Source organism: Mycteria americana, chromosome 3 (assembly GCF_035582795.1).
Source record: "Mycteria americana isolate JAX WOST 10 ecotype Jacksonville Zoo and Gardens chromosome 3, USCA_MyAme_1.0, whole genome shotgun sequence".
Lineage (NCBI taxonomy): Eukaryota > Metazoa > Chordata > Aves > Ciconiiformes > Ciconiidae > Mycteria > Mycteria americana.
The window spans coordinates 89,016,361-89,037,786 of NC_134367.1; the positions used below are offsets into that span (position 1 = coordinate 89,016,361).

General features: G+C 39.1%; 1 protein-coding gene across 1 annotated transcript in view; it reads left to right on the forward strand.

The window, feature by feature from the left end:
- CATSPERE (catsper channel auxiliary subunit epsilon) overlaps positions 1-21,405 on the forward strand; it is a 28,692-nt gene extending 7,287 nt beyond the window's left edge. Inside the window, 6 exon segments of the mRNA XM_075497178.1 lie at positions 2-115; positions 8,206-8,258; positions 10,929-11,028; positions 15,116-15,276; positions 20,133-20,264; positions 20,883-21,405. Coding sequence (XP_075353293.1) covers positions 2-115; positions 8,206-8,258; positions 10,929-11,028; positions 15,116-15,276; positions 20,133-20,264; positions 20,883-21,405 — 1,083 coding nt within the window.
- Positions 21,406-21,426: the final 21 nt, after the last annotated feature.

The following is a 21,426-nucleotide window of genomic DNA, read 5'->3' on the forward strand; positions in this document are numbered from 1 at the left end:
AGCGTTTACTACACCTGCAAAAACAACACAGATAATGGATATTTTCAAGTATCTGGATGAAAATTTTCTTTATCAGAGATGTCTCATGGGAGCACTATTCACCAGATTATTCTTGGTTAAGTATGTTATATTTTAAGTAGTTATGAAGCATTTTCTTGTAATGAAGTGAGAAAGTGAAAGAAATTTCAAGACCATTGAAGCTACCTTTTTGTAAATGACTGTAGTAGAATAATATTTATTCATTTCATTGGTCTGTTAAGACTGAAAATTATTATTTTTAGATGGACAGACATACCAAGAAGAGAGTTAGCAAACTGTTATTCTTCAGGTATTGTTAACCTGCACCCCTATCAGTATGATTCTAACCTGCTTCCCCTATTCAGTATGGTTCTAATAAGAACACTCTGGCTTTCAGCCTTAGCATTTGTTACAAGAAGATAACTTGATTATTTTTGTGCAATTCTGTTTGACTAGAAGTTTAATGGCGTGATAGCTCTGATTTTTCTCAGGAGAAGGTGACTGAAATGGCATGACAACAACAACTTTTTCAGTACATCAAAGAGAGATTATTTTGCAACTTTATGACTTTTTAAGGCACTCACTTTCAGATTATAATCACAGCATCATATTGAAAATACCTGGAATTCCCAAGTAGGACACAACTGTTTTTAAGTCCTTTTATTCATTATTCCAGTCTCAGGAAACCCCATCAAGTCTTTTCCCAAGGTAGTTACACATCTTTAGTTGGCTATTAAAGGAGAATTCAACTGAGCAGATGCCATTCACTCTACAGACAACGGTATGTCTTTTTGACACTTGAGTCACCTGGTAAATGTACAAAAGTCCAATCTGAGTCCATCTCTGTGAAGTTCAGTGGAGCAGTGGGGGACACCACCCACAGCCACGTCCTACAAAATTGTTCATGAAACTTGAGAAATCTTATTCTACGGTTTTGAGCTGTTGTTCCAATCAAAAACCCTTCTGAGAGTGCAGGAACATTTGGAAAAGCCCTCTCAGGCAAAATTCGCCAGCTCCAAAGGCCACGATAAATATTCATTGGGACTAGGCTTGCAAGGTGAAGCTATCAGGCTTATTGGACACTCAGTCTTACCTACTGATGCACCTTATGTGACACAGAGGATGGATCCTAACTAGGTAGCCTGGTGATGGCTTGAGAGCCAAGCTTATCACTGCAAATACAGCAGCAGCTGAGAGACTACTTACAAAGAACAAGAAGTAGCCAGGCAGAGCTATGGCAGAACTGCCAGCCCAACTATTGCACAGTGCAGGTGGCCAGGCCAAGAGTACTGGCAAGAAGATTGCCAAAGAGGAGTTGATAAATATTTTCGCTACAGATAATAACCTCCAGAAAGGCACACTGACAGTGCCATGAGAGGAGGTCGTTTTCTTGGTGGCCATTTTCTTGGTGGCCCTTTTCAAAGAGAAGTCAGGCTTATGAAGGCTCACAGAAGACTATGCCCGAGTACCATTTACGTACTGACTCAGCAAGGAGAAGCATGAGAAGGAAACCCATTAATCAATCTTCCAGTGCTCTTTGTTGAGAGAGAGTTTCTGCCTCATGGCCACTGCAACTTCCCTAGCCTGACTAGAGCTGATCCACAAAAGTCTTGTGTTACTACTGCTGGCACAGGCGAGAGACAACTCTGTCCAAATGGGAAGGCAGGCTGAGCCTCCCGCCTTTTTTCTCGGGGGACTGTGGGATGTTTCAAGTAGAAGTGCACTTTAATATACTGTAGTTACAAACAGATCTGCATGACTCAAAATCGGGTCTAGCAACATACCCTACATAAGGTAATGATTACGCTCAAATGCAAAACCAACGTGTACAGGAGATGGAAGCGGGGACAAGCTACCAAGGACATGCAGGGACAGAATTGGGAAGACCTAAGCTTGGCTAGAATTGAAACTAGCAAGGGCTATGAAGGGTGACAAGAAAGGCTTCTGTAGGTGCATCAACAGCATAAGGAAGAAAAAAGAAAAGGTGGGCCCACTGCTGGATCAGGCTGGAGATCTACTGACTAAGGATAAAGAGAAGGCTGAAGTATTCAGTGCCTTCCTCCCTCAGTCTTTATTGACAAATTCTGTTTTCAGTCTTACCAGGTCTCCATTCACGTTAGTAAATTTTGTGGGAGAGAGATACTACCTACACTATCAATGGATCTAATTAGGGACTACTTAGATAAGCTGGACATGCACAGTCCATATCATTAGAAAAAAAGGCTTTCTTTTTTCTCCTGGAGCTGACTGTGGAATGGGATTGGCATTCTGGTAGAGGTGACCAGGTAGGTACCCTGCATATGATCACATCCCCTTAAAGACAGCAAATTGTTTCACTACAGCAGTGTCTGCAGTAGAAGCTAGTCATTTCTCTTCTGTGACACGGGGATCTTCGAAGGAATGCGGAATGTGTGACTCTCAAAACAAATTACACCGAATCGCTGAGGGCGTCTGTGTGAAGCAAGGAAGAGACAGGAGATAGGAATGAGGGTGCTGAGTTGTGCAGTCCTTGCAAGCACACTGCAAGCATGACAATGCTTTTATTTTCAGGCGTTTCAGGAGGGAGCTGCATTGCTTAGGATGAGAGTACACCTCTCGGGTGCCTTCTCCAAAGGAATCTGAAGAGTGTAAAAATACTGAGAGGTTCAAAAAGCACAGGCTTAGTCTTCTGTGCTAGGGCATTTGTCTCAACTAAATGAAGGCTCCTGGTTTAGGGGATGCATCGACCTATAGTTCAGATATCTAATTTAGGGTAGATGAATCCCAGATACACTGCTTGGGCAACCTAGAACCACATGAGCAGAAAAAAGATTCAGCCTCTCACTTAACATAGGCACTGTGGAGGACCCATATAAAATAAGTTCCAGAAGTAGAATTGGACATTTTTTCAGATTCTCCAGATACCATGAAGATATCTTTTATCTCACTAGAAGGATCACTGTGGTTTAAAGATTTTTATTAATTATTGTTTTCTTTAGTCTCTTTTAGACATTTACATTTTACCATCAAACTGACTATACTTTAGAATCCAATTATACAAAGGCACTGTGAGTATCGGAAAATTTATACAGTAGATGTTAAGTTGATACTGTAGTTTTGATAAGAAGGAATTAAAAGTTTCTTCAGTACTACACTAACTGCCCTGACAGTTATGTGCATAAATTAAATAATACAGTTAATATTGCTAATGGGAAAATACTGCTTGTTGCTGTAATACTTCAAGAAGGGCCCTATGCAGCCCACAATGGACATGAGTCACAATAGGGAAAGCAAATACAATATTTATAAATTATAAAATAGATAATCCTCTTACAAGGGGTTTATAAGGGTCCTATTGACAGAAAAACCATGCACATTTTACCTAATACATAGATTTATTCCAAAGTTGCTTTTCACTCTTTATGTTCCAGGTGACAGGCTTTTCAGCATTTATATATTCCTGGGTGAAGATACAGCTGTTGAACAAACCTACATCCCCAGGTTATATTCACTGATGAGGAGCTGGGGTTGGAGATCAGTCCTAACTCTCTTGTTCTCACTTTTGTTTTAGACTTGCACACAGGTTTATTCAAATCTTCTCTCCATCTCTAAAAGTGTTACTGATACTCAGGTTACTCAGGAGACAGTTCTGACCTTCTTCCATACTATTAACCAGCTTTTTTCAGAAACGCAGATGTCCCTTTGACGATCAGGATGCTGTTGTGTTTTGTGTATGAGTGAATTAATAACAAATTGATAGCCTACTGCAGGCTAAAAAGTGTCTTCTCTCATTTGGTAAGCCTTTTTACAAATATCATCGTAGAGCCTTTCCAGACTCTAAGCCTTACATTCCACATATAAACTAAGAGCTATTCTTCCTAGAAAGATATACGAGAGATTACTGAGTGTGGCACGATTGAGCCACCTCATTCTTTGAAGGAGATGACTTCAGCTACTGTTAAAATAAGCACCTCAACATACAGCCTTAGTACAGTGCTCTGGCAAAGGACCGAATGGGACTTTTGTATGTATAAGAAAGAGAATATGAATAAGAACTAAGAAGATCAATTTGCTTTGGTGCGTAGTGTTGATAAAGCTGAGACTAATATATTTGTGTCCAGTTCTAATATCCCCTGTTCAAAAGGAACGTAAAAATGCTACGAAGGCTTTAAGATCACAAAAATGAGCTGGTAAATGAAGGAAAGTTTTACAATGTGACACCTAAGAAATCAACTTGTTTCATGTTTGATAAAAGAAAGTGGTCATTGCCCTCAACATTTTCATAATGCTTGCAACTCTGCACAAGAAAACTAATGTAATTTAATGTCAGGGTTAAGTGTTCCATCAGGTATGCTGTAGGAATTAGAACGGTATGGTTTCCCCCATACACAATGGCCAAATTACCCTCTGTGAAGTGAAGGTGTGTTTGTTTTCACTCTCCTTTGAAGCATCAGAGTTTGAGCACAGATTAATATCATATCAGACAGGCTAAACCACTGCACTGGTGTAGGTGGAAGAGTGTTATTCCACAGATGCATGGGTTGTTGGACCTTGTTCTTATGTTTAAAATTAATTACAATTCCCTGTTATTTCAGAGGGTTCAAACCTTCGTATGTCACAAGGTAATCACCTAAGAACTGAAATGCTTTAGTTAACTAAATTTACTGTGCTTTATTTAGAAGAATCCGGATGTAATTAAAATGTCCTGAGATACTCAGAAAGCAAGAGTAGATGCCTAATAGTCCTAACTACTGTGATTTGTATGCTTTACTAACAGCTTTCCTTTATTTGTTCCCATAATTACACTCATTATATTTTTAGAAGTTATTTTGCCAGTCTCATGTGTCCCCTTAAACTGGTCTGACAATTGGTAATGAGCTCAGACTCTGTATTGTGTTTTGTTTTGAATAGCTGCTTTTGCTTTCCATCCAAGACAAGATTTTTACATTTTTGGTTAGGTGAAGTATCCACCCAAAGATTTTGGCAAATGATCCATGAAAAAGGCTAAATATCACACATGGTCATTCTTCTTTGACTTCATCTTTAAATCAGCAGTACTGCAACCCGCTTTAAAATCACTGGCATTGGAGCTCCTATGCCAGGGTTCATTCCTTTTTTTTTCATCCAGATACTCATCCATTTGCCAGGAATCATCAGACATTGGTAATGCCTCCTTCATTTTGTTAAGGAAACCCACCATTGCTTTAGGATACCAGATGATTTTAAAACCTTCTTCAACAATTAGCACAGACTTTATACTTTGGTGAGCTGTCCTGTAGTCTTCTGGATTCTTCGACCAACTATCACCCATGAGAATCTCACTGCCAAAGAATGAAACAATCTTAAATCTATCAGTAAATCTATCATTGGCAGGGCTCTACATCTTGCACCCCCATCTCCAAAGATACCAAGTCGTGGCAGAGAATTTCTCTTTAGCTACAATGGTAATCACCTATGCCATTGATAGTAACCGTGATGCATAAAAAAGCAAACGCATATTTTCAGTTTGCTCTGTGCACTTGGGGAGAAGGACTGTAAGGGACTGGATGCCCAGAATTAGCACACGTATTCCTCTGCCTCCTTTTAACTCAGATTAGCAAATTTATCAAGCCGACTTTATGAGCAGAAATTACTTGTGGTTTCTGAGATAATTCTGCTTGTGTTTTGCTCAAGCACCCCCATGCAGTCAAATCTGGTTGTTTTCAGGCAGGTGACTTCCCTCGTCACTTGTGTGATGTGAATCCATCTTTGAGCCCTTCATTTAAGCATGTCTGATTATTTCACACTTCCTCCTCTCTGCTCCCTCCCCTCAGCATGCTGTTCAGTTTCTCTTTCCATATCAGCTCGTACCTGTAATGATGGCAGGATCCTCAAAATGTCTGTGTGGGTATGCCATTCCACCCTTTTTTCCCTCCATTCAAATCAGTCAAAATGGATTGCTTCTTGGCAAGTTACAGAATTCATGCAGCTGATTTTAGCCCAGGATTCAAGGACAAAGGCCTTGACATTAATATACTGAAGTATAGAGCCATAAAGACCCCTGTGTGCATCTGATGATATCATCACTATGCTCTGCATTGAAGGACAAAGTAGCCTGATTATTCTTTTGTCAGAAATGGTTGATCTTTAAAAGTTTTGAATCAAGCTTCCAATTCAACTCTAATATTCCCCTTCAAGGAGTGCTAAAAATGCTAGTGAACAAACCTCGCCATTTCAGAATCTCAGATCACAGACAGGAAATACAATCAGCTGTCTTCAGTACTGTTTGCAAGGACCAATGATTTTCTGAAATTGGAACTTCTTTATGGAAAACTACAATAGGAGCAACCAGCTAAGTATTCTGTTTTAGGGCTGCCTGAGTCAACAGTCTCTGACTGATAGATTTCAGCTTCAGTACTACAGTAGGATGCCTTATGCCTTTCAACTTATCTCAACACAAGCCAGAGTTCTGCAAAAAGTGAATTCAGAAAGGATGTCTGTAATTCTGCTTATTTCCATCTTCCTAATTCCAGATTCTACTGCACCTGTTAATGGGTTCAATAATAAGCCCAAATCTCCCACAACAGTGATCAACATCCCACCCAAACTTGAATTTTCTGTATTGCAGAATGTGGTTTGTCTGCTGTTGTGGTTTAGCCCCAGTCGGCAATTCAGCCCCACGCAGCCGCTCGCTCACACACACACCCCCGGTGGGATGGGGGAGAGAACCAGAAGAGCGGAAGTAAGAAAACTCGTGGGTTGAGATAAGAACAGTTTAATAATTGAAATAAAGTATAATAATAATAATAATAAATTGTAAGGAAAAGGAAAACAATGACAGAGAGAGAGGAACAAAACCCAAGAAAAAACAAGTGATGCAACCGCTCACCACTTGCTGACCGATGCCCATCCCATCCCCGAGCAGCGATCGCTGTGCCCCGTCCGACTCCCCCCAGTTTATACTGAGCACGCCGCCATATGGTATGGAATAGCCCTGTGGCCAGACTGGCTGTGCCCCCTCCCAGCTTCTCGTGCACCCAGCAGAGCATGGGAAGCTGAAAAGGCCTTGACCAGTGTAAGCATTACTTAGCAACAACTAAAACATCCCTGTGTTATCAACATTATTCTCAGACTAAATCCAAAACACAGCACTATACCAGTTATTGAAAAGAAAATTAACTCTATCCCAGCCAAAACCAGGACATCTGCAAACTAAAAAAAAATCTTTCATCTGTTCACATTTTCTAAGCTGTCTTCACTATCTCACTTTAATAGGACTTGTGTTTATCTATAAAGACCCATTTCACAGCCATCATTAATCCATCCTCCCAAAGCAAAATATATTCCAGCATTCCAAGAGAACTAGTCCTGAAACTAACACTGAAAAATGCAGTCTGTCCTTGGATAGCTGCTGTATTATTAAAAAAGTAACCAGGAGGTCTAATGAAGTCAAACTTGTTTCTCTGGAATCAATTAAGCATTTAAAAATCACTGACTGCCAGGACTGACTCTCATAGTCCCTCAAACATCCACCTGTAATACCACAACGATACCTGTATTAGTACAGTGGGAGTAAAACGGGACGCTGACATTGTAGGTGATGTGATAATAAAGTAAGAAATAATAGGTGCCTCTTGCCTCCAAATGAAATGACCTTGATATTGCTGCATTTCATTTCTTTGGTGTTACTGATTTATTTCAAAATAAATTCTAACATAAATTATTGTTTTGGGCGAGGGATTCTTTTGTAGAGAATTAACCAGTGGTGTTATGTCAGTTGAACTGCAGCCTAGCATCTTTGAAAATGCATTTAAATTACATGAGCAGGAAGGCACTGTAGCTTGATAAGGTAATTTGAAAAAAAAAAAAAAATACAGTAACAATGCTTCTCAGAATCTTTTGAGCAAATCCTGACCCACTGCGAGGAGGATTTCACTCCAATTCATATCCTTCCAATTAACTAACATCAGGTACAATAATATAAACACTGTCTAAGTAGAAATGCAGAAGAAAGGAAGTTCACAGTAGAGTATTGATGAAAAAGTGTGCAAGACGAGTAAGATATGAAACAGTTTGTGGACAAGAAGGGAGCCATAGGACTGAACCAGCATGCAGAACTGGTGCAATAGCCATTATTCCCGTTAGCAGTGGCCAGACTCCTCAAAGCGCATGGACGAGGTGCATTTCTGGAAGGTTTCCTGGGTAAACTAAAGTTTGTATTTTTTTCAGGTATCTTACTTTTATGTTGGCTGCTCTCCAGGAAGGCATATTGTTGTTGAGAGGTAAGTTTTAGTCATTTACTTACTTCTGGGTAACTGGTTGAAATAAGTGCTAATATAGTGATATTTTTAGCCTCATATATTTCACTTACTAGATTTAGAAGATGTTTCTTTTGCTGCATAAATGCATAAAAATAATTGAAATGTTTATCTCTTAAAATTATGTACAGATTTATATAGCTTATAACTTCTGAGGAAAAAAACTAGCAAATTTTTTTTTTAAATAAAATATCCAACTTTCCATAATATTATCAATTCTCGCTATCATCCCTGGGAAAGCCAGCGTAATGTAGGTATCCTTTATCCTGTCTTGGGGCAGCGGGATGGAGAAGATAATCTTCTGACTTTTGTTCGGCCTTACTTTCGTATAACTCTCTGAACTGTTTACATCCATGATTGGAAGTACAGTATTATTAACTCAAACTTCATTCTCGTACTGAGATTTCTGACATATCAAAGACTTCAGGAAAGTAAAAGCCTAACCAATAGATCTCTTTTACCTTTAGAATTAATTTGAAACTAGCCTAAAATTCATCCCCAAAGCCAGCTTTTTCATATTTTCTTTAAAAATTCATATCCTTAGAAAATTCAGTAACATCCTGAAATTATTGGGAAAGGGTTTTTTGTGAATAGAGTTCAGAATACCAAAATAATAGACGAAAAATTGTTGTACAAATAATGATAATTCTTAAAGTGTAGAATAATGAAAAGTCATTTACAGGTTTGTGCACTGCTGAAGTAATAAAGGAAGCTAATTTATACAGATTATTTTTTCTTTGTCTTTTAGACTGGTAGATGTAGTCTGTGAAGAACGTAGTTTCACTACCTACAAAATACCTGGGTAAGACACTGTATTAACAGCCCAAAGACTAGGCATTTTGGACATACTGTCATATGAAACTGAAGTGCTATATTTGAATATATATCACTTAATATAAAATGAGGCTGTTCTGATATTAATGTTCCTTACCATCTTTTTCTTTTGTTACAGGACAGACACAGTACTTATGAACTTAAAGTGAGCTAGTATTCTGAGTATTCTCTACCAGAATAGCCTGATTGAATCAATGCAGAAAACTACTGAAATATTTTTTTCGTTTCTCAGATTACTCTCTGAAATATCTGCAAAAGCATTATCTGTACCTGATCCCAACAGGTTAATGGGCATTTGCTGTAGTTCAGTTTCACCCATTGTGCTGTTAAATGAACAGAGTAAAGAAACTGGGGACTGTAATTTTTCAGTTATCTAAATTTTTAGTTACTAGTTCTGGGTAATGCTGATAGAAATAGTTGGCTACAAATCTTTAGAAACTAGTGTCATTTTTAAGTTGATTTTTAATAACATACGGAAGTTTAAACTGTATAGTAGAAAGAAAGACTGCTGCTTATGTTTTTAAGTCATGGAGAAGAGTGGCAGGTTGAAATCTTTTCTGTCTAAACAATTGACACTATGTTATATCAAGATAAATAAACATAAGAGGTTTAATGATTGTTGATTTTTTGTTTCATTAGGAAATTTCTGTGGAACCCAACAGATGAGGACCAGGTAAGAGTTACAAGTTTCATTCTAGCTGGGCTGCATATGAAAAAGAGAAACAGTGCGACATTCAATATCTGAATAAAACTTCTCCTTTTTAAGATAGGCTATTATGATTGGGATAAATATCATTGCCTACTGGAACTTCATTGTGAAGAATATTTCCAACCTGTTATTTCCTTGTAAGTAAACTGCTGATAAGTTGTGAGGCACGAGGAAGACTTCTTCTACCAAGGTTGTGTAGGGATGTGAAGCTGCAGAAAGCGTCCAAGTCCAATTACAAGAGTAATATTATCAAATCTTTATGTTCCTTTTCACACATAGTACAGGATGCTTTGGTTTCAGTGGGTATTGCTGCACCACATCAGTGCTGTAATTGCAAGACGCCTGTGCTGGTTTTGCCTGGGCTAGAGTTCATTTTCTTTATAGTAGCTAGTATGGGACTGTGTTTTGGATTTGTGCTGGAAACAGTGTTGATAGTACAGGGAGGTTTTAGTTGTCACTGAGCAGTGCTTATACTAAATCAAGGACTTTTCAGCTTCCCCTGCTCTGCCAGGTGCACAAGAAGCTGGGGGGAGACACAGCCGGGACAGCTGACCCCAACTGACCAAAGGGCTATTCCACACCATATGGCGTCATGCTCAGCATATAAAGCTGGGGAAGAAGAAGGAAGGGGGGACGTTCGGAGTGATGGTGTTTGTCTTCCCAAGTAACCGTTACGCGTGCTGGAGCCCTGCTTTCCTGGAGATGGCTGAACACCTGCCTGCCCATGGGAGGTAGTGAATGAATTCCTTGCTTTGCTTTGCTTGCGTGCACGGCTTCTGCTTTCCCTATTAAGCTGTCTTTATCTCAGCCCACGAGTGTTCTCACTTTTGCTCTTCCGATTCTCTCCCCCATCCCACCGCGGGGGAGTGAGCGAGCAGCTGCGTGGGGCTTGGTTGCTGGCTGGGGTTAAACCACGACAACGCCTTAAGACGCCTTAGAGTAAAACGTCTTGTCAGCATGCTGCCTACCTGTCTTACCCTCCACAGCAGCAGCAGCTCTACATGCTCACCGATCCATGCACAGTTCTGAATACAAAGGCTGATTGTGTGCTTGTGCTGTTTTATTGAGATGTCACATTCCACGTTTTACAGATATGATGGCGATTCATATGTTGGAAATGTTGAAGCAAATTTTATATTATGGGAGATGAAAGGCAGAACTGACTATGGGTACACTTCATTCATGAAAGAAGTAAGCCATCTACTGAGAATGTAATTTTAATGTTTTATGCATAATGGTCTACATGCAACATATGACTGTTCTTACACATGCTGAGCCCTCTTTAGTCTGAATGGATGTATATAGCTGCATAACATTTTAACATTTCATATACTGGACTTAACATCATAGACTATTCAAAGTTATGCATGTGGGAGGTATTGAAACAATACAGTAAAGAGAAGAAAAATGTGCCCAATAGAATATGGCTTGGGAAATGAAACTTCAAAAATCACTTTGAAATTTCAGACTGCCTTCTCTCCAAAGAGAAAAAAAATGACACGCACTAATCCACATGGTCATTAAAACTAATTCTGCCCGATCTATTTATAATTAAAATTAGTACATTGCTTCCTTTTTCAGTAGGATGACAAAGGATATTTAAGCCAACTCCTCATCTGCATATAGTGTTATGGGAACTCTGGTAGCCGCCTCTGGCAGGTCAATTTATGAAAGAACTCTTTGACACTCTTCTCTGTATACATATACAGCCATGCTGGAGGTTTGGACATGATCCTACTTATCCATTTGCAACCCTGACAAACACAATTATCTCTTAAAGGTAAGTAAATCAAATATACTGAAGCATGATGCCACCTTTTCATGTACCATACTTTCAGATGATACACATTTAAAATTCACATTTTTAATCTGTTTGGTTTTTTTTAATTTGTATTTTTAACAGGCAGGTTGTCTGTATAAAACACACCCATGATGCTTAAACAAAGTAAAAATTCTACATTGGATAAAATATGGGGACCACAGGTATGAAAATCTATGTTTAGAAATAGCTGGTGATAGCGTGAATAAAATCTATTGTGATCTTACTTCATATTTGTGCATTACCTGGTATCATTGGAGGAGGGGAGCATGGTGAAGCATTGACAAGGTGTAATAAAGCTCATATGACAATGCTGCAATGGTCTAGCCATAAAATGATCTAAAAGGATAATTTTGTGCTGAAAATACTTTATTAGTTAATATAATAGCTTAATAATTAGTTAATAACTACAATGTTAGTTATTGTATTGCAAGAAAGGCAAAGGTATCACTTAATACTCAGTAAAGCATTCTTTGTGGTCAACAACAGGAATAACTGAAACTCTTGTAATACAGAAGACTGTAACACAAAGAAGAGTGCTCGACAGGAAGCCAGAGGGGGATTACAGAACTAAAAAAATTCCTCAGATGCAAACACTCACCAGGAAGCTGTCAGAAGAAGAGTAGGCTCAAGCCAGTGGAAGTAGAATAAGCAACAAAAATTGTGTTCATCCTTCCTAAAAAATAAAAGCAAAGAATGAGTTATTTCTTGTGCACAAGGCTGGAGTATCTGGCTTGAAATTTCTGCAAAAATCTTATCTTTGCCCTGTTGTTCAGAGAGACAGAAATTTGTCTGAAATCCTCTCCATAGCAAAGCCAGAGACAGTTTTGTTACCAATGCCAGTTTGGAAAGGATTCCATTTGGATATCCTATTTATCAGTAGTTTCCTTGGCATTTAGGTCAACTTCACAGCGTTTATTTCCCATCTAAACAAAGTTGTCTCACAGAACCCCAAATTTGGGCTTTTGCTCAAAGGGGCAATAATGCTACTACAATTCAGTAAGCATTTTTAGTAATCTATCTGTGGTCTTGATACTAGAAATGCAGCTATAGTTAAATTTAGGGTGAAATCTATTTCGTCATTACAGTTACATCTGTCTGTTTAAAATACTTCTACCATTACAACATACTTCTAATAAAAACAATGCTGCTTTTATGCATCAATTCATATTTAAGAAGCCTGACCTATTTGTACCCTTCTCATTGCTAGAATCTAATCTTAATCACAAATATAACTCTGGATAAATTTAAATATCTTTGTAAAATAGTTTCGACTCACAGAATCATAGATGAGCCCAGGTTGCAAGGAACCTTGAAGCATCATCTGGTCCAACCTTTCCTGGGAAAGAGAGCCTAGATGAGATTATCTAGTACCGTGTCCAGTCGCATCTTGAAAACCTCCAGGGATGGGGAATCTACCACATCCCTGGGGAGGTTGTTCCAGTGAGTGATTGTTCTCACTGTAGAACAATTCTTTCTTACATCGAGATGAAACCTCTCCCGGTGCAACTTGCAGCCATTGCCCCTTGTCTTCTCCATGTGGCTTCTTATGAAGAGAGCTCTTTTTGCTCAGTATTGCTCTTTTTGCCTTACATATCAATAATGTTACTGGTATTATGCTCTAGGGGAGGCTTGGCTTTCAGATCAGTATCGGACACATTCCCGATCATATGGTTAGAACAGTTGATGTACACATTTCCCCTAGTTTCCTGCCTTTCATAGGAGACTGTCAAGGTGAGGTAGGATGAAGACCAAGTGGGTTTGCTGGCCCTCAGCAGTCAAACTTTTCCTCAGAAACTTTGGCTTCAGGATCTTCTGAGACTATCAGTCCAGAATACCAGGACACTTCCATTATTATTATACCAACTTGCAGTATGTTTTTCCGCTTAAATCCTTTCCATCTACCTGGATGTGGATGCTAGTGAGGTTAATATAACCTTGCTCTTACCAGTGAGGAACATTCTTGTAAACAGGAGAGAGGAATCCAGAAGATCTATTGAGACAGGCGAGTTGAAAAGGCTTTCAGCTCACTATTCATGAAGATCATATTCTCCTTTATGAGCCCTCCTCCAAGCCGTGATTCTTTACTATGTATTCAAATTGAAGAGTCTGGGTCTCTCTGTTAGCTCTGCTAAAGCTCTGATAGCTCTGACAGCTCATTTCATGCCATGTTTTAGCCTTGCACAATTACATTAAAGACTATTCTATGTGAAGGTTAATCTGCTTTTCCCACCCTCTTGATGGTAGACTTTTGAAGAAGCAAAGCAGACTCAACTCTCCTGCCAGCAAACTGTTCTTAATGGAACTTTAATTACATTTCTGCATCTTTTAATAAGAAAATCCTTTGAGTATGGGACTACAAACCTCTTCTAAACATGTCCACTAACATAACCTCTTCAATCACCATTACCTTGGCCCATTAGTGTAGGTGAGAGTCACTTCCTCATGGCTGACCTTTTTTCTAGTTTTCTATAAAGATAACGTGAGTCTTAGAACACACATAAAACTCTTACCCAAGACTTTTTACTTTTATTTAGCCAAGGAAATACTTGCATGCATCTTTTTTCCCTAAAATTCATTCTTCTGCAGAAGCGACCCTTCACATCTTATATGTTAGTGTACCTTCTCTACCTATATTAACAGGACGATTTTCTGACTAACAGAGCTTACATATGCATACCAATGGTACGAATGTAGACATGTACAGATAGACAGTATATCTTGGGAAATGTACAGGAAGTAACCTCTTTTTATTTTTGCTGTTTGATTGATCAGATTCCCACTGGAAGCCATGCCAGGAACCCACAAGTGTTATGAGGTTGAAAGAATGTAAAGAGAATGTATGAACCATGACATCTGGGGTTTTTACCTTCAAGCAGCCAAGCTGGATGGGAAAAAAAAGAATATATTCTGTAATATTCTCAGAACTAGTGCTTTGACCTGTCCAGGACTTTCTTGTCCAGGACTTTAGCCATAATTATGAAGCATCTTCATGCCCCTTTCAGATTGAGGAAAATATTTTCTGAAGATTTTCAGAAATAAATTCTGAAGCATCTTCAAAGTTCTCTATCTATTTTACATTCTGTCTCTTCTGTTTAGTAGTAGCCTTGAGATCTGTATAATAGAGACCGAATATGATAAACTGAATACAGACTACTTACAACTGCAAAATCAGAAAGTTCTCTAAGATTATGTCTTTAGGAAAAATACAGTTACTATAAGGACTGATATATGTGTTTGGTAAATTATTGGCAGTTTCTTAATAGCTCTGTCAAGGGACTGAATTATATAATTTATGTTCATATGGGCATTTAATTTATGCTCAATTTAACATTTTCATAGCAGAATCTATTAGTAATTTTCAGCCACTACTTGCACATAAAAAAACCACCACACCAAACCTGTGTTTGTGTTAAATTGCTTTTCAAAGCTAGTTCAAAAATATGTGTTTCTGTTCAGAATTACAGATCCTGTTTTGTGTTTCATCAGAACAGTACAAATGAAGGACTGCAGGAGCAGTATCAGATTTTAAACAGCACTTTGAACAATTACATTGTTTGGGCTACTAGTCATCGTGCCATTTATGTGTTCAGAGTTAGGATATTAGATCGAAACTGCAGGTTATTGTCTTTTTTTTCCATGTCATAAAATGTAATGATGTGGGGTGAAAATGGACAAAATGCCTACCACTGGTATTTTTAAAATATTTTTGCTCAGGATTTCCTTTGGCTTTGGGTGCTACCAAGATTTTCACTTCTACCTAGCTCTAACTTAGAAATTAGGGTGTCATTTCTCAGAATCCTTGACTTTTCCATTTTTCAGACTAACCCACAGCATATATACTGAGTACGTAATCTGAAAACAATGAGGCAGTTACAAAAAAAGAACCATACTATTTGTAAATAAACATAGGTTATCTGAAAATCTTTGAAAATGTCCTATCTTATGTTTTACAAGAACTTACGAGAGTATTGCTTCTATTCGAGAATATTTGTCTTCCGTTTACTGCAAACCAACAATTTAATATTTCAACTTTTTTATCCGCTCCAAATTTTTTTAAATAAATTGATCTGTATAATATTCAGTGTACTACCCCACATCCCATATACTTTGGGAACATAGATAAATTCCAATAAGAAGTCAACAAAATAAACTGGTAGGTTCACATTTCCTGGTGGCTTACTTCTACCAGCCAACCTTACACTTGAAACCAACAAGTGTAAGGTTTCACAACCCGAAAAAAGCTCCTGGCACAGGAGAGAGTTCTGGCTTTTCTTCTCCCCTTCTTTCAAATCCGCTTCCTTGAACCACCAGCACAGAGGTCAAATGGGAAACAAGGAGGACTGGTTAATGCACTGCAGTTTCTGCAATGTTCCCTGCTTATACTAAGCCTACAGTAAAGAGAACAGTTTTCAAACTTTTTCTAACCTCTCTCAAAGCCATAAATGTTCCCTTGTTTCCTGATCTTTGCACAGACACGTTACCTCCTGTTTAAACCTCCACAAGCCCTGCTGATACCGCTGGGATGACTCTTGTAGAAAGTGCTTTTTCCAAGGCAGAGGACACATAAAAACGTGTATTTACATGCCTGAACGCTCACAAAAGTTGACTTTACTGCGGAAAAAATAATTGTAACTGCAAATATATTAAAAATTGACTATGTACTTAATTTTGAGTGTTACTTATAACTTTAGAAGGTTTTGAATAATGTTAATAATTTAATAATTTAATTTTCTTATCAAGAACTTAAATTTTTCATTAAATATGTAAGGATGGGTGATTCTGGGCACCGGACAGTTTCATAAGATTCTCTGGTTTTGTTCTCAGCTGCAAAAATAACCTAACAGGGCTTTTTTATGTGTTTCAGTTTTTGTGATGTAAAAGCATTCTTTGCAGTCCATACATATGGTGTAATTGAAAGGTAACAGCTAGTAGACGTTCCTAAATATTATTGTTATTTAATATATTAAATTATTCTTCTAGTCTTATTCTATTATTTTATTATTTAATATTTGTGTGAAATAAACTTGATACTACAAAAGCATAAAGACAAGATACCATGTTCTTGTTCTGTGCAGAAGATTCACGGATAAAGGCAGAAGAATTTATCCACACATTTTTAATGATGCAGCTTCTCCAGAATATCTATGTGAAAGCGAACAGGAAGTTTGCCAGCCTGTCAAACCTCGCTTGGTGTAATGCAAGTGTTCTCACAAGATCCCCAAAGCTAGACACGTCCCTTGCAACTGCTTAGACTCATTTCTAGCTATTAATATTAGTCTTGCAGAAATCATGTTCCCGCAGCATCCTGGTAAAAATACAGGATTTGCATGAATAGGAATAAAAAAAATTTTAACATTATCCCATTAGCACTTCTCCAACATACCCAGAAACTTCAGAGATTTGCATTAGCCAGGCTTACAACTTATTTGACTGGGTGAAAAGTGTTCAGAGATATTACTCAGATCCTGCACCTGCAGGCCTCAGCCTGGTAAACCAGTGGATACTACCTGCTTTGCATTCCAACTTCTGTGGTATTTTATTTTCTCTGTTCTGTACAAAAGATAGCTGGAGTTGGAAAGCTTTTCAAACCAAATGAACTTCTAAGGACCCCAGTACCGTCATCTCTTATTAGGAAAAGGCTTTATTCTTGTTCCCTAATCAAAGGAATTGTCATTGACTGAAAAAGTCAACTGCCATTGACTGAAAAAGCAAATAATTTAGGTATTCCTGTTGGATTCTGAATTGTTATGACCATACAGATTAAAAGAAATCCCTAATAATTAAGCAAATAAATATTGTCGTTACTGTATTGAGTGAATGTACCGCCAGTATGGAATCCGAGATATTCTTGACTAATTAAGGCAGGAATCTAAAAAGTAATTGGATTTTAATCCTATTTCCTTTGCATTTCAGGTCAGATACATCTAGAATTACGCTCTATTCAGTCATCATGCTCTTCATCTTTTTGGTTGTCCTCATCATCAGCTACAAATATACTACTATGAACATACAAACATTACTCAGCTTTCAAGAGAACTAGAGCAAGACTTAAAGACCAGTATCTATCACACTATCTATCCGGACTTAAAGACCAGATTATCTGTCATACTAACGATAACCCATAAAACAAATGGCAAAATATGGTGTCATTTTAGACAGCTGAAATACTGTTTATTAATGTTTTTATAAGCACTTTTTGTATCTCTATAATATCATTTAATGTATTTAGTTTCAATTAAATATATTAATTTTAATGTATTTAAAGTTGTATTCAATAGAATACAACTTCAACCAATTTGCGAGTATAGGTCAGTGGTGGCTGACAGACAGCTTAACAGACATTTTAACAGACATCTTTCAAGCTGAACTAAGTTAAGCTACAGTTGTGAGCCTCATTCTTGTGTTAGCCTGACCTTCTTACAGCTTTCACTGACTTACCTAAGCTATTAGCATATCTTTTCAGTGTGAAATCTGATAGAAAAATGCATGCAAAATTTCCACTCTATCCAAGGGGCTGCAGCCAATTGAGTTCCCATAATGAGCAGGACAGTCCATAAAGGGAGTATTGAATATTCCTAAAGACTTTTTTTTTTTTATACTGTATGCAATTTTTTATACTGTATGCAATTTTTATACTGTATGCAATTTTTTTTTATACTGTATGCAATAAGTATACATACTTATTGCTTAACAAATGATAATTCTATCTTTAAAGTACATATTTAGATTATATACCCTCTCAAGCTTATTCTCTCCTTCAATATAGAAATGTAAGGGTTACAATACTTGTTATAATAGTTGTGTTTTATTTGAATCTGTTTTTTCATTCCAGCTGAAGACATTTTTGCACTTCTAGCCAGAATTTTCTTACTGGCAAGTTAAGATACCTTGTAAAGCTTATACTGTTAATGGCAATTGTTCCGTTTGTCCTAAAATATGTTTAATAAAGCTCCATAGGTAAATAAATGGTTGAACTTCTCATAATCACTTTATTTGATATTCACAAGTTTACGAAAATTTTCAGAAAGATTATAAAAGCTGTAGAAATCTGGCACAAAGAATATATGAGCATTTTTAATCATTTGTTACTGATTCATTTTGCATGATTCATATCCCATCTATTTCAGTACAGTTTGTACCAAGACAAAAATCAGAAATCAACTTTGAAATTTCACCTCCAGTGAAAACAGTCTGTTCCTACTGAACAGTAAGTCAGTCTTCCCTTAAGAGAGGATGGTCCCATGGGCTGAAGCATAGGTGAGAGCCCTCCAGTTCCTTCTGGAGCATTTGAACATCTGTGTTCCACCTTAGCTGTGTGTATGCCAAACGCATGGGTCACACAGGAGGTGTGTAGCAACAACTGCGCAGGGTGCTCTGGATCGCTCTGTGAATCTAAGGTGCCTTAGTCCTCTCTCAGTTCTCTTTTATGGCTGAAAATTGGTGCTCCTCTAATCTTGACTATTTCTACACCTTTGAAAACTAAACAGACAATGGCATTTTCCATAAAGACAAGAAACCAGACTGCTCTTTAAGCGCATTTCTCCCATACAAGGATAGGAAAATGTCATGGCATAAAGTAAATGTAGTACAGATTGGCAGGCAATGATTTTGGTTTGTGTTCTTCTCTGAGATTTTCTGTGTTCCCATTAAGGGCTCAAGCAGCTTGGCTTTCAGTTTTACACGGCAGAAGTCCCTGGGTTCATACATTATACTTCTTTTGTGGTAACAGTGCCTACTCCTGATCACTGCCCCGTTATCAAATGGCCAAACTCATCTTAGTGAGTATCTTGGGGCATCCCCATACCATACTTTCTCACTCTCCAAACTACTCGGATAAATGTAAACTGCTATAAAACATACCATATAAGGCATAACTTTCTGCAGTATTCACGCATGCTTAACATGACTTCTGACACCTAGCTAATCACAGGTTTTTTTCTCAAAAGAAGGATTTTCCTGTCTTTCGCAGATAACTGCATGAAAAGATAAACTGCATCACTGAGGAAGTCAGAGCTGTAGTATTGTGTTACTACTCTATGTAGTAAGTCCAATACTTAAATGCCAAAATTCAATTTTCAGGTCAAATAAATGACACTTTGGGGCTTTATTCTTCAGCTGTACTCATATAATATGAATTTTATCTCTCTCCTGTCACTACAGGCTAGAAGCTAGGTTTTCCTCTCCTTTTTCTTCACAGTGCATCTTGTAGACGAGCAATGAACAGGAGAGAATGAAGACTAAGTAATTCACTAGAAGTCATTCCAGCCCTCTGTGTTTCTCCCTTCCCGTTAATGTATACTGTTAGCTGGAAATGGAGCCCCTGCCTTTTCAGATAAGGTTTTTGACCCCTGCAGTTTTTAAGATACGATCATATTTTCCTCAGTATTCCCTGATACAGAAGCAACTTTTTCCCAAGTTTACTTTTTCCCAAAAGTAAACTTTTTGGTTTACTAATTGCTAGCTTGTTTCCTAGCTGCCAGACAAAGGAGCAGATGAAGAACATGACCCAAAGGAGTTACGGACATCCTGTCCACAGGTTTACTGTTTCACTGGCAAAGTACAGCATTACTGCCAACAGTCCTCATACGGCTAAGATGAACCACAGGTTCGTACACCAGTCTCTCAGGCATTTCAATTTCATATTCTGACAACCAGTAGCCAAACCTCTGGTAAGTTTTTGCAACAATACTAGTTTCCTCTAACCAAAGATCACTCCCCAAAGTAGGAAATAAACTGATGCTTTTTTAACTCTCTGCATCAGCTGTGCTGTAGTACCAGAGGAATGGAGCTGTTCTGCACGCAAAATGGAGCCCAGGGTGCAGAGCTCAGCAGCCAAGAAGATTTTTAGCTGTGAAAAAGGGGCTATACATCTAACATCTAAACATCTGCAGCCAGAAGTGATAGTGGAAGCCAGAATACCCCTGGGGTGGTACATCCTCCTTCCTGCAGCACCTTCGTCTCAAGGGCACATCCACAGCCTGTTGTGAACTGCACCTTTTTTAAAGACAGTAGTTGTCGTTGTAAAATCAAATCTGCTGGAAGAGAGAAAGCATCTTTTCTCCTGTTGACGCTTTTACCAACTGGAATTTTGTTTTGCTATTGCTTGACAAGGTTATATATAAGGTTACCTTACCACTAAGTTATACAAGGTTACTATCGAAGGTGTTTGCCGCCTTAGAAGTGGCCGTGCATTCACCAACATCCACCTGTGGGTCATCTGCAGGTCCAAAAGGCTCAAACGTTACTTCCGCAAAGCCAGCTCCAATTCCCGCTCTTCACTGAACATAAAATGGCGGCGCCGGGGCATGCTCCCCACACGGCCCGAACACAGACCTTCCCGCCACGGGCAACTAAGAGCCTTAACGTACGCCTGCGTTATGTTCCACGTAGAACAGGGCAGCCTGCCACAGCCCAGCAGGTGTGACAGCGCGGCGCTGCTGGCTCCGCCGCGGGTCCGCCCGGCCGCGGCCTGGGCCCGCTCACCCGCGAGGCGTGCGCAGCGCCCGCCCGACGGGCCGCAGCCACCGGCTCGGCAGCCCGCACCGGGACTCCCCGGCCAGCTCGCCCACCCTGGACGCCTCCCCGGGACGGAGACGGGAAAAGGCGCGGCGAGGGGCCCAGCAGCCTCGCCCCCGCCCACGCAGCGGCTGCCTGTGCCCGCGGGGGGGAGGGCCGGCGCCAGGGGCGGCCCCGAGCGCCGCGCGCACCCCTCGGCGGAGCGGCGCTTGGCAGGCCGGGAGCCGTAGTCCTTCCCGCCGCGCTGCGCG